The sequence below is a fragment of the Dreissena polymorpha genome, chromosome 15, assembly GCF_020536995.1.
Source record: "Dreissena polymorpha isolate Duluth1 chromosome 15, UMN_Dpol_1.0, whole genome shotgun sequence".
Classification (NCBI taxonomy): domain Eukaryota; kingdom Metazoa; phylum Mollusca; class Bivalvia; order Myida; family Dreissenidae; genus Dreissena; species Dreissena polymorpha.
This window is the reverse complement of record NC_068369.1, coordinates 24,682,738-24,697,539: the sequence shown is the minus strand read 5'-3', so window position 1 is coordinate 24,697,539 and position 14,802 is coordinate 24,682,738. Positions and strand designations below refer to the sequence as shown.

The 14,802-nt window shown below is 35.6% G+C and overlaps 2 protein-coding genes across 7 annotated transcripts in view; both read left to right on the top strand.

Moving 5' to 3' along the window:
• LOC127859486 (eukaryotic translation initiation factor 4B-like) overlaps window positions 1-14,802 on the top strand; it is a 59,471-nt gene that overhangs the window by 18,020 nt on the left and 26,649 nt on the right. For all 6 annotated transcript variants that reach the window (XM_052396955.1, XM_052396956.1, XM_052396957.1 and 3 more), the window contains exons 5-6: window positions 10,819-10,873; window positions 12,112-12,213. In XM_052396955.1, coding sequence (XP_052252915.1) covers window positions 10,819-10,873; window positions 12,112-12,213 — 157 coding nt within the window. The remainder of the gene's footprint in view (window positions 1-10,818; window positions 10,874-12,111; window positions 12,214-14,802) is intronic.
• On the top strand, window positions 2,587-7,358 carry LOC127859485 (uncharacterized). The gene is made up of 3 exons (XM_052396952.1): window positions 2,587-2,967; window positions 3,313-3,423; window positions 4,005-7,358. The coding sequence occupies exons 1-3, from the start codon at window positions 2,653-2,655 to the stop codon at window positions 6,036-6,038; spliced, it is 2,460 nt and encodes an 819-aa protein (XP_052252912.1). The 5' UTR covers window positions 2,587-2,652; the 3' UTR covers window positions 6,039-7,358.

Below are 14,802 nucleotides of genomic sequence, written 5' to 3'. Positions count from 1 at the left end.
TTGAAGACCAATTGAACTTTAAAATATGAAAACCCTCTTAATACAGAAAGGAGACAAGTTAGAAGTAACTATTAAATTAATAGCAAGTTATCTCCTTTTGTGTGAGTGAAATGAAATAGCCTAAGGGCAGATTTGCTTCATTGTCACTTTCAGAGACATAACACTGCATGCATATTATTACCAATTAAGGCTTAGGGACCAGATTTATGACCCTAGAAACCACACTAGTTCTGTTTGTCATTCTGCCTATTAAATAGATATAAATAGATCAGTGAAATGATTTATTATGGTTGTTTTTAGGGAAGCCTCAAACAAATTTTACCAATTAAATAGATCTAATTAGAATTGTTTTTATAAGTACCTGTATTGTTTCTTTCATTTATTGAGATCCTTGAAAAATTGAGTAAAAACACAGCTTTGATGGTCATTTAAAGTGGAATAGTTGTGATTTTTAATGAAGAATAATAACTATATCCAAGTTTTAACTGAAACACAAATTATTTTGACTAAATAAATATCATATTGGGATATTTATTTTGAGACAAGTAAATAAAATTGTTTTGTAACATTAAAATTATAATGTCCCAATACAGCTAGTATGAACATTTTACATTGATTTGTAGTACTCAGGTGTTACCTCTAAAAAATATTCTTTAAAAATTAAAGGAAACTCAACGATGAAAATATTTTCAGAACCAGGCAAATAATAGGAAAGTTATGTTTTCACTAATATTAAGTAACAACACACACCTACCATTGAACAATATATCAGGCACTTATGGTGCAATATACAAGCGTTAATTGGATAAGCAAGTGTATATAACAAGATAACAGCTATTGTATAAAGGGGTACTTATGGTGCAATATACAGGCCCATTAATCATCATTGATGAGATTAGGTGACATCTTTGAAGGGGGATAGTCATTCATAAGATGAGATTAGTACATTATTATACAAAAACATTTTTATGTAGTTTATCACTGTTTTAATTATTATTAATAAATTGCTTTAAATTTACCTTTTTTTTAATTCATAAAGTTATTAATTTTTCCTTAAATTCCACAAATTCATTTAATAAAAACGGGTAATTCTGTTTTGTGTTTCTTATATCAATAAGTTTTTATTACATTTGCTAATAAATTATATTATTAATAATGAAATAATGTGCACGGAAAGTTCAAATCTGTTTTATTTAGTCTAAACGAGTTATTAGTAAAAAATAAAATATCAGTGACATCCAATAATTTGATAATAAACATATGAATGCATGAAAAAAATGTTGACAGTTACAAAGTAAATATTTATTTATCATATTTATCTGTTACAAGGAAAACAGTGTCGAAATTAATTTTAATTTGATTTTACCATTTTCATTTCACCAATTGACCATATTTAATTGGATAAAAACAACAAACACTGCATTTGCACAACCCTGCCCAGGTTCACTCAAACTGAAATAAGGTGTTAATTGTGTATTCAAAACGGGTCTTGATTACACATTATTCTTGGTTGCATTTGTGTTGAGCAACATGTATAAGATACTCAGTAAGATTTTGAGGATATTCCATGTATTCCACTAGTACACCAACATGCACTTACTAATGATTTACATGCAATCATTACACAGTAAAACCCTCCAAAAAACAATTCTAAACCAAAAAACCATACAAGCTGCTTCATAGATATTAAAAGTTAATTAAAGACTTCATAAACAAAATAATAATTTTGATAATAAACAAAGATTGTACTTCAACCGAACAATTATAAATTTATTGGGGGGGGGGGGGGGAACATCTGCACTAAAACTAAAATGGGGGGGAAACGTCTGGGGAGGAATTGTCTTTGCGGGGAAACGTCTTGGGGAGGAAACGTCTGGGGGGGGGGGGGAAATGACCGGAAACCATTCCCAAAATGGTGAAAAAAAACACTGGCATATAAATTAAATGGAAAACATACAATATTATGTCAAGAAAAAAAAGCTGTAAAAATCTCACCTGCTTGTCTTTGATGATGCAATTAGCACATTCAGCATTTTCAGTATCTACTAAATAAATATATGAAAGTGCCAAATGTCCAAGATACCATGACGTCTTCCTCAAAATGTTAGATCCTTCGAACTCCATTTTATTTTATCCCTGAATAATCCTCTCACACATGAGGCCTACATGTAAGATTCCTTGCAATGTTCACAGCGTTTATTTTAAATCGTTTACGTTCTCAAATTTCAGCAGGTATTTAATTATAAATATTTATTTATGATTTAGATTTATTAACTATTTCGAAGATACAGTCTTGCAACATGTTTAGTTTGTCTAAGTTACGTGTTTAGTGATTCTTACAAACAATAGTGAATAGACTGACATGAAAAGTGGCTCCTTTTGAAGCACAAACTGCATCCAACTATATATTACAGCTGGCCCGGTTTGATGGGGCCTGTTTTTGATAATAATTAATTACCATTTTTCACTTCCGTGTTTATTATGTTTACCAACGCCATGATGGAAAAAGGTCCGTTTCCCACAATGCTTAGCGCGCATTCACACAGGTCAGTAAAGACCGGTGTGACACAATGGTTGTCATCGTCAGCCATTTGTCTCGTCGTCTGCTAGCGTTCAAAGTTCAAATGTACAATGAAGTGTCTTTAAATAAAAATGGATAAAATAACGGAGAAAGACTGCGCAAAGCTTAAGGATCTTGAATCCAATGTAGCAAACAAATTCTCGTTTTCTTGGTTAGAACGGGATGTTCAAGTTTGCATTGATGGACAAAAACACTCACGGCTTGTGAAAACCGACTTTGTCAAAGTTAACACCCCGGGTGTCATCTTGTGCGAATTGTGCCATAAGAGTGTCAATTATGGAAGCCGAGGGTTCATTGCAATAAACGACCACATTAAAACGCAAAAACATGTTTTGCGTTTAAAAAATAAGCTGCAGTCGTACAACATAGAATCGTTCATGAAAAAGGTAGGTTATTTGAAAAAAAATCACTAACTGTGACAAAGTAAAAAATATTGAAGCTTTTATCAAGAATATTGCACATAAAAGTAAATAATATTACTTATGATGTTAAACAGTCGTTTTATGTATTTTAAATTCCAATAAAATTAGATTTTTTTTTTTATTAATTTAAGTTACAGTTTATGAAGTGAGACTGAAACTGGATGTTTTACATTAGATCTACTTAATGCTTTTTATGCTCTACATATTGTAATTGTATGCAGCACTTTCCAATGCTTATCAGTTAAAGAAAAAATATTAACATGAATGATTTTAAATGATCACTTGGTAAATACTAAATGTATTTTTCAGCCTGAAGATGGATCCATCAAGAATGCCATCAGCACTAACAGCGCCAACGCCACAAAACCAGACAACCCCTTTCAGACTGTGCAGATGTGTGATCGTGTGTCAAATGCTGAGGTACTAAATTCAAATCTGAATATTTATAACACGATTGTGTTACTGATATACATTACTGTCTGAAATCTTCGTAGCCTTTTTAAGGCCTTATTCTTATTCCAAGAAGTATATGTATAACTGAAAGATAAAAATATGTTAAATTATTGTTCATATAAAATTTAACATTACACTACACAGAAGTTATTAAGTATTAAACGTTTTACACCTAGAAACTTCTTTTACTTAATTATTCTATTCATTGTATATATTTGTTTAATCCAAACAAGTTAGAGCATTCACATGAATTATGCAGAAAATTATTTATTTATAAATATTTAAATAACAAATTTCCCCAATTAAAGTAACAATACTATTTTTTCCTGCCTATCATCAAGGATTTCAGTAAATTTGTTCATATATGAATGTTGAATATTTTGGTATAACTTATATATCACAATCATGGTGATATTTTCAAAAAGAATTATTTGTAGAATAAAAGATAAATTCTTGTCCTTTAAAAAAAATATAATAACAAAGACCAAAACAATGCCTGTATTAATTTTATGACGCATAGATCACAGTTGACCTGTTCTTGTTTGCAGGCAATGCTGTTGGGCTTCATTGCCGAAAACTTGCTGCCTTTCACCATGGCCCCCAAGCTTGTTGACTTAGCCAAAGGCTTAGCAAAAGACACTAAGGCTTTAAACCACCTGTCAATGGATAGAACCTCAGCGTCATACAAAATGAAATTTGGAATGGGGAAGACATATTTTGATAGAACAGTGTCCAACATGAAACGATTCAAGTTTTCCCTCAACATGGATGAGAGTACGAGCACAAATCTGCACAGAGTCTTGACAGTACTTGTCAGCTACTTCTCCCCAGAAACGTCATCAGTAGTGGTAGAACATTTTACCTCTATTGACTTGATCAAAGTAGATTCAGCGACTATTACGAATCACATTATTGACTTGTTTGCTACTCATGACATACCATGGACAAATTTGACATCTGTGTTGATGGACTCATGCAACGTGATGAGAGGTTGTAAATCTGGCGTTGAAGCAAGACTCCGTGACATGGCTCCACATCTTCTAGATATAGATGGTGATACGTGTCACCATATTCACAATGCCTCTAAAAAGCTTTGTGAACCATTTGAGTTTTGGGTTGAACGGTTGTTCACTGACATTCACAATGATGTGAAATGGAGCACAGACGTAAGGGACATGATGAAAGAGGTAGCAACCTTAATAGGGATAAAATTCACCATGCCTGAGCAGTTTGTGTCCCACAGGTGGCTTTCCTGTTATGATGTTGCAGTGAACACCAAGCGCTTGATGGATGTGTACCGTGTTGTGTACTATGCGTTCATGGACAAATCTCAGCAGTCATTGTACAAGTCGGTGGTGAATGACATACTCAAAAAAAGGGAAGTGAGCGAAGATGCTGAAAGGAGAGTGAAGGAAATCCAGATGGAGCTGTCCCGAAAGAATATGACAAAAGATGGACAGGCAAGAAAACAACGTATCATTGAACGTTTGTTGGAAAGAAATACAAAGACTGATCTGGTACTGAACTTCTATGTTTCTGTGCTGCCCATGCTTAAGTCTTACATAGTGTTATTTGAGACAAAGGAACCCTTGATCCACAAGCTCATTGATAAACAAGAAGAGTTGATGACCAAGTTTCTAGCATGCTTCATTGTCCCAGATGCAGTATCAAACAAGTCTGGAAAGCAGCTGATGAATTTGAATCTCACCAGCAGTGAAATAATGCTCAAGGATAAGGACATGTTTGTGGGAGCTTCCAATCAGAAACTGATCCGTAAAATAACAAGTAAGGAGTTAAATGTGAAGACATTCCGTAAGCAAGTGAAATCTGCCTACATCAACTGTGGCAAGTATATGCAGCAAAAGCTACCTCTGGCTAACCCTGTGCTTACTTCTGCTTCAGCTATTGATCCCATTATCAGAACCAGTGTGCACACTTCAGCACTATTGAATAAGCTGCCAACATTAGTGCATGAAGTTCTTCATGGTGAAGAAGAAGAGGAGAAATATGCTACTGAGGTGAAAGATTATCAGGTTGATAGATTCTTACCTTCACACAGTGGACTTCGAATCGATCATTGGTGGGCAGCTGTGAATGCCACCGGCAAGTACCCTACACTTTGCAAAATGGTGTTGAGTTTGCTTAGCTGTTTTCATGGACCCCAAGTTGAAAGCAGTTTCAATGTGATGGGAGACATTTTGAATTCTAGGACTGGGAGAATGAAAATAGAAACATACAGTGCCATCCAGTCGACAAGGTATGGCCTTGCCAACCATGGCGTTGATGCAGTGAAGCAGTTTGAAAGACACGATGCAGCAAAAGATCCGGTGGACAAAGTGCTCTGTCAAAATCTGCGGTCTGCTGCACTGCGGTACAAAAGACAACAAGAAGAAACCAGAGCTGCAGAGATGGAGAAAAGAAAAAACCATCCTTTGAAAGAAAAGCAGCTTGAAAGTAAATCTGCCAACAAAAGACTTCAAGCAGAGTTTGCCGTTACTGATGCTGCTCGCCATGAGGAAAGAATGGCGAAAAAAAGAAGACAAGAAGTTCTCACCGAACTTGCAGCCAAAAGGAAGAAATGAACTAGGCTTGTATTAATGAGGCTGACTGAGTTGTAGCTTTCGAATTCAATTATGCTAGAAAAAAAAAGATAAACATATTAAGCCTCAAGCATTGTAATAAAAAAACTAATATAACATAAGTAGGTGTAATTTGAAATCAGGCACTTGTTCATTAAATGAATGTGCTGTTATTATTTAATACTGTTAAGTGAGTTTGAATAAACAGTGAAATATCAATTTTCTTAACATCTAGTCACTACAAGAACTTATTTACTACTTCAGATCTAGTCATTGCATTAAATTTTATTATGTTACATGTGATTCTTGTATGGTAATTTTAGATTATTATTTTGTGTATGTATCAATTATGAAGTTTCTGTGCGTTTTTGATGTATAACATGCCATGAGATTCTGTGTGAACCATATTAGTTGAAAAGACTACCTTTTGAATTATGTTTACAATTAAGTGTATGTATTTTTCATGTACAAACCTAACCATTGTTTGTTTTCCATTGTATGCATGTTAAGTATTCTGCAAGAATTACTGTCAACATATGTTGGTCTTATACTTGAGGATAGCTTCCTATTTGCAAATCAATTTGCTATCCTTCAGGAGCTTCCGGCCCCTTGGACCCCTGATCAGGGCTTTGCCCTAGACCAACCAGGGGCCCTGCGGTCCCCTGGCCCCCAGCTAAAATATTTCAGTATTTTCAATTTTTGTACTTTCAACCATGCATCTAGTCACTACAAGAATTTATTTAGTACTTCACATCTAGTCTGAAGTCATTGCATTTATTAAGTCTGTGATTCTTGTATGCTAATTTTAGATTATAATTGTTCTAAAGTGAATGTATCAATGAAGAAGTTTCTGTTAGTTTTTGATTATGTATAACATGCCATGAGATTCTGTTTGAATTATATTAGTTGAAAAGACTACCTTTTGAATTATGTTTACAATTAAGTGTGCTTGTAAAAATGTACAATGGTTAGCATTCAATGATATACTTCCTTTTATTAAGTTACTAGTAACTATAAGCCTTTAAAAAATTAATAGATAAAATGACTGAATATAGTTATTGTACATGTACAAACATAACCATTGTTTGTTTTTCATTGTATGCATGTTAAGTAAGCTGCAAGAATTACTGTCAACATATGTTGGTCTTAAACTTGAGGATAGCTTTCTATTTGCAAATCAATTTGCTATCTTTCAGGAGCTTCCGGGGGCCTTCGGCCCCCTGAGCCCCTGACCAGGGCTTTGCCCTGGACCCACCGGGGGCCCTGCGGCCCCCTGGCCCCCAGCTAAAAAAGTTCAGCTGATTTCTTCATTTTGCATTCTCATGCCTGACAGTGACAAAAAACGTATTCACACAATGGCTGCTACTACAACTTATAGCCCATATAGGGGGGCATGCATGTTTTACAAACAGCCCTTATTTTAAACATCATGTAATTAATTGCCCCATCCCACATATTATACCCCCCTTTCACCCCCCCCCCCCCCTACCCCCCCTATCCCCCCCCCAATTTTTTTTTTAACATAATCTAATAAATTAACACACCCGACATAATATCCCCTCTCACCCCACCTACCCCCCTACCCCCCCCCCCCCCCAACAAATATTTTTTTCCTATTTTTATTTTTGAAAGATCGTCTAATAAATGACCACACCCCACATTAAACCCCCTCTCAAACCCCCCCCCCCCCAATAATTATGTTTTTCCTATTTTTATTTTTGAAATATAGTCTTAGAAATTATTTAATATGAACAATTTCCCCATGATGGCTTACGTTATAATGTCAAGCACTCAAATAGTCAAGTGCGCTGTCCTTTGACAGCTCTTGTTCATAATTATTATGGCCCCTTTTCCACTTAGAATATGCAACAAGTTTGCATACTTCCCTGAATATTTTCAATGTCCCTTGACATATTGCATTTATATTTTGCATACTTGTTTACCATCATGACCCAACCTATAAACAAGAGCAGACAACTGTATCAAGCATTTTGAAAGAATTATTGCCCCTTTTATACTTAGAATATGCATATTATAGATAAATCTATGTTAACGTTTGACAAAACAACACTTACCTGACAAACCACAATGCACTCCATCCAAACCATCCCCCACCCCCCAAACCTCCCGAACCCCCAACCCCCCCCCCCCCCCAATTTTTTTTTTCTTCTTATTTTTGACAGATCATCTATTAAATGATTACACACCCACATTATACCCCCACCCCTCTCCATGATGGCTTACTTTATACTGTCAAGCACTCGAATAGTCAAGCACGCTGTCCTCTGACAGCTCTTGTTGTTGTTGCTTGTGGCACCATGCACATTCGTGTTTTTCCCAGGAGGGCAAAGGGGCATGGCGCATTACTTTCAAAAAGGGCATTTTAGCGCGCAGTTAAGGCAACAAAGGGCAAAAACGTTCCGTGAATACCTGAATTAGGGAGAAACATGTAATCACATCAGAGGCAGTTGTGGAAAAAATATAGACAAGCACATTTAATGGTAATAGATGTATTTAACTTACTATGATTTATATTAATATATTTACCTTGCAATGTACATTTAAGTTCCATGCTGTTTCAATAAACTGTACAGCACGACAAACATAATAAAGCAATATATGCATATGAATCTGATTATACACAGATCCACTAACATATAAATGAAACCATGTTTGTCTTATCCCGTTTTCTAACAATAATCTTGACAGATGTTTAAAATAACATTGCGAGTAAATTGATCGTTAACAGTATGCAAATACTCGTTTCCGTGACATACATCCACCGTGTAGATTACAAATAAATAAATAAATTTGTTGCTATCTAAAACATTTTTATGCATTGTTGATTATCACAGACATTTCATTAATTCCTTCTTAATGTATAATCTCCATCGCTAATTCGATCGTTTACGACGTTATTTGCCATTTTGCCGAGTCAAAATTTAATTCTGTATAGTCCACCATGTTGATAAAATGTCAAATGATGTAAGCGACGGGTGCGCATAGCAACGTTAAATCGTATACGCGATTCGCATTTTGTTAAATTAGTATACGTCTCGGTAATTAATTCAATAATTAGATCTAATTATCTTAAAGACGAAAATGATAAAGAAAAAATTTGTTTGTGATTTTAAATGTAATTATGCGTAAAAATATATGTTTTGATATAACTGAATAATGCATGCAATGCACAATTGCCACGAGAATAACATCGAGTTTTTCATCAAAAGTCTCCGAAGTAATGATTTTATCGTGTAGGAGTACACATTGCCGACCGAAAAGTGCGCTTGGTATTACATAGCCTTCGGCATTATCGATTGATACTGACACAGGGTTATTCACGCATGACTAATTCACAGCTTTGGAGCAGTCAGTAAGATCTACCTATAAATAGAGCATTTTAATAGATTAAATCTGCTCAATTTATATAGTCGATTAGACGTTGACGTCTCTCGAGTAAATCAAGCACAGTCGGAGCGTCACAGACAATCAAGGAAGCTGATTTTGCGGACCAAGTTAGATCGTAAGGCAATAAAGATGTTATCGATAAGGGCGCGTGGCGAAATTTGCCTTTGAAAAAAAGGGCGCGTGGCGAAATTTGCCTTTGAAAAGGGCAGAGTGGCGATCCGGGAGGGCGGCGTGGCTTTTCGCCATGCTAAAATGGCCTGGGAAAAACACTACACATGGTATGTTATGATTGACTTCTTTGTTCATTGTGTCTAATCATATCAAGTACAGTGAAAAAAGACCTAGCGGTCAACTGAAAACAACGGTCAACTGCAGACAATAGTAAGTCTGGATTCCCCCCAACACAAATCACACTAAATTACATTTGAGAATTAAGGTCAACTGTCCATAACAGCCGTATATTTCACTCCGAAGGTCATTGTTGAACTGAGAACTGTCAATAATCAGTAGTTTGGAGTTGTGAAAAGTAAAAACACAAATCTTAGTTGTCTCTGTCTCCTGATGTTATAGCGTCTTTTGTGCGTCTTCATTGCAGATAAGGACACTGTTTGCAGTAATTAACTGCTTTTGTTATGATAAAAGAAGCCCCCTGTGAGAAAACATGAGTATCACACTATCGCTGTATGTGCATCCGTGACTGATAGATGATATTTGCGCATGAATAAATATGTACAAGATATTGGCGTCTTTTATATAATGAGAACGATACAGTTATACCCTAATTTGGGTTTATGACAAGGAATCTACTTTATATACTCGTTCGGACATGACATTAATGACACATGACAACCTTTATAAAAAATAGCTTCCAATTAATGAAATAGGAACTGTTGGATTTACTGAATGAAGAAGATGCATGTGTAAACAACAATACTATTGTTGATAAAGTTATAGATTTAGTTTTAAAATAGGTATAAAATTAAATCAATTTATATGATGTTATTCTGTATTGTTCAATACATGTTATTTATGTTATTCTTAGTAATCGGCAATGATCCTTTGTTCTACACTGTTTTAAAACGTTTGGATGGGGAAAAGACGTAGCAATACTACAGACTGACCAACCATCTAGAAAGTGGTGATCTGAGAACAGCAGTCACCTGTCAACAGCGGTCTATTTGGCCATTTTCTTTGACTGACAGCTGTTCTTAGTTTTGACTGTATGGCCATGTTATGCTGCTCTTGTTCTAGACTTATTCTTAAATATTTTACTGTTATGGCAAAGGGGCCATCCCTTATATTGGGAGAAATTTTGGAGTGTGTCCTGCGTTGCAATTCAGAACAAATAAGTAAGGTTTACACAACTATTTTGCAGATGTTGCTGAACCGCAAATTGAGGGTTGACTTGGCCGGGGAATCTCAGCACGGAGGTACTTCATGTGATAATTTTAACCTTCCTGCAGACATTGTCATGGAAATCTATTGATGCTTCTAATGCTTTTCTCATTTGGTTTGTGTAGATAGCCCATTATGTTGGAATTGGAAATGTAATTGGCATTTTAATGAAATTGTGAAAATGAAACCACAGCGTGCAGAATCACCAGACTTTATGGGGATTACAAACGTATGTTACTGGATGTAAGCACACCAGTGACTGGTGCTTTTCCAATCAACTTTTTTAAACAACTTTTCTGAAGAATTTCAACAAGTGCATAAAAGACAGCTTTGTATGCTTATGGCAATTTGAAAAACATCAGAATTACTTTATTTCATAAGCCTGTGTGCTTGGCCAAAAATTCAATTTGTTTACAGCATTCATATCCACGGTTTTGCTGCACGAAGGGTGAAATTTTGGCACCGATTTCAGGTGTATTTAATAACGTAAAGATGTTCTTAAATCTTAAGATATGAACGCAAACTGCAAGAAAAACCGTGTTTTATCTCTACAGATTTTTGCAATCATATTTCAATAACTTGAGATATTTGCAAAAATAACATTCTTAACGGTGTGTTTTCATTTTGTCCATCCCGTTTTTTAAAACCCTGTGAATCCTGTTTATCCTGCACCTGAACCAATATTTTTCAAAATTGAAATTAATTTGAAACGGTTCAACACAATTGATTAATGAAACAAAATACAGATATATGATACAATATTAAATATTTTGCAAAATAACATATTGGACTGTCATGGGCTGAAGCAGTTAACAAATGTATCTAAAAGTACAATTGACAACAGTAACAGTAATTTTGTGTTCTATATACCAATTTTGTATTCCTTTGCAGTATGATAACAAACATTCTGAAATCTTATGACGAAATTGAAAAATCAAGAATATATCAATACAACATATTAACTGATTGAAATCTTCATTAGTGCTGTCACAAACATATTCTTACTGTCTTATGAGATGCGCTCTGAGAAAATTGGGCTTAATTCATGAGGGTAAAGTGTTTTCACAGCTCAGCCTGTGCGGTCCGTATAACAACACTTTCTGAGTTTATGTATTTTTTAGTTGAAGAGAAGTCCCTTTTTATCCAAAATCCTGTTCAAGCTGAAAGTGTTGACCCTGATTAGCCCGAACAAAATGCATAGACTTGTCAGGGACAACATTTTACACACATGCTTTAAGTCCAGTTTTCTCAGAACTTGGCTCACATCTTACAGAGGCACGTGGGCGTGGAGGTGGTGGGCGAGGCGGCGGTAGAGATGAGGGCGGGCCCGACAGGACAGAGGGAAACTGGAGATCAGAGTCTAAACCAGAGTCATGTAAGCCTAGTCTGCTGTTAATCGTCATTGCCTCAGAAACATTCAGTCAATAATGCATTTTTCCCCTAAAACTGATTTTACTCACTCCATGGGTTTCATTTATTGGCCCTGGAATGTAACCCCAAAATGCAAAAATAATGCAAAGAACCCAATCTCCATCGTTAAAGGGGCCTTTTCACAGATTTTGGCATATTTTGAAGTTTGTCATTAAATGCCTAATATTGATAAATGTAAACATTGGATCTTAAAAGCTCCAGTAAAAAATCAAAAATAAAATATAAAAAAAAGGAAAAAAAAGTAGCCGGTACCAGGGCTCGAAACAGTGACCCCCGGAGTCCTAGTGTAAGTCTGAAGTAAAAACGCATTAGACCTCTCGACTATTCCGCCGGGTATGCACAGTTTAAGTATTTTATACCTTATATAAGCAATCTTCGTAGTTTCGTAAATTTAAACGACAACAGAACTCTCCAAATTATTCAATCGTTTCGCGTTGCAACGCTTTATTATTTTAAGGTCTTCAAATCGTCAAAAGATACATATAATGGCTATATTGGACTATGGTAAATGTTCAGTAATACTGTTTCCTCACAAATATCATAACTAAAACGAAAATTTGCGAATCTGAAACAACTTTTTTCAATTTTGTCAATTTACCAAACTGTGAAAAGATCCCTTTAAAGAAGCCAATAGTGAGCTCAAGGGTTAATGATTGATCAGCTGATTGAGACTACTTTTGAACTTATTAATTCCAGTTTCTACTGTTTGGAAGAATATAACACTTTTGGGACCGCCTTTTTAGCTCGACTATTATATATAAAATGTATATAGTGGAGCTATCCTACTCACTCCGGCGTCGGCATTTGCGTCTGCGTCTACCCCAATTATTTTCATTGTCCCTTGACATATTGCTTTCATATTTTGCATACTTGTTGACCAACATGACCCCAACCTATGAACAAGAGCAGACAACTCTATCAAGCATTTTGTCATAATTATGACCCCTTTTCCACTTAGAATATGCAGCAAATGTTAAAAGTTTGCGTACGACCCCAATTATTTTCATTGTCCCTTTACATATTGCTTTTATATTTTGCATACTTGTTTACCAACATCACCCCAACCTATAAACAAGAGCAGACAACTCTATCAAGCATTTTGTCTTAATAATTGCCCCTTTTGTACTTAGAATATGCATATTATTCATAAATCTATGTTAAAGTTTGCGTACTACCCCAAATATTTCCTATATCCTTTGACATATTGCTTTTATATGTTGCATACTTGTTTACCAACATGACCCCAACCTATAAACAAGAGCAGACCACTGTATCAAGCATTTTGACATAATTATGGCCCCTTTTACACTTAGAAAATTGAACAGTTTGCTTAAATTGCCATAACTTCTTTATTTATGATCACATTTTATAATTACTTTGACAGAACAACACTTACCTGAATACCACAATGGATTCCACCCAAACAATACCCTACGCCCCTACCCAGAATCCCTCCCCCCAACCTTCCCCCCCATTTTTAACCAGGTTTTTAACCAGGTTTTTCGAAGGAAAAAACTGGTTATTAGATTGGCGAATGCGGGCGGGCGGGCTGGCTGGCTGGCGGGCGGGCGGAACAAGCTTGTCCGGGCCATAACTATGTCGTTCCTTGTCAGATTTTAAAATCATTTGGCACATTTGTTCACCATCATTGGACGGTGTGTCGCGCGAAATAATTACGTTGATATCTCCAAGGTCAAGGTCACACTTTGAGTTCAAAGGTAAAAAATGGCCATAAATGAGCTTGTCCTGGCCATAACTATGTCATTCATTGTGAGATTTTAAAATCATTTGGCACATTTGTTCACCATCATGGGACGGTGTGTCGCACGAAAGAATCACGTCAATATCTCCAATGTCAAGGTCGCCACGACTAAAAATATATTTTTTTTAAAAACAAACTTACAAAGGGGGTTAATTTTGTTTGTTCATTTCAAATGTTCAGTTTGAGTTTTCTCCCTTTATCAGATTTTTTTTCACAAAGAAAACCTGGTTTTGTGACAATTTTGTCCCTTGTTTTAATTATTTTTAAACATCATCGTATAAATTACCCCACCCCACATTATACCCCCCTTTCGACCCCCCCCCCCCCTAACCCCCACCAAATTTTTTTTTCCTTTTTTTATTTTTGAAAGATCGTCTAATAAATGACCCCACCCCCACATTATACCCCCTCTCAACCCCCCCCCCCCAATTTTTTTTTTCCTGTTTTTATTTTTGAAAGATCGTCTAATAAATTATTGAATATGAACAATTTCCCCATGATGGCTAACATTAAACTGTCAAGCACTTGAATAGTCGAGCTCGCTGTCCTCTGACAGTTCTTGTTTATGCCCCCTTTAGAAAAAAGTGGGTATATAGTTTTCGCACTGTCAGTCTGTCTGTACGTCCGCTCTCTAATTCAAATAGTTTTCATCTGATCTTTACAAAACTTGGTCAGAAGTTGTATCTAGACAATATCTAGGTCAAGTTCGAATATGGGTCATGCCAGGTCAAAAACTAGGTCACAGGGGCAAAAAAACAAATCCAAGGGAAG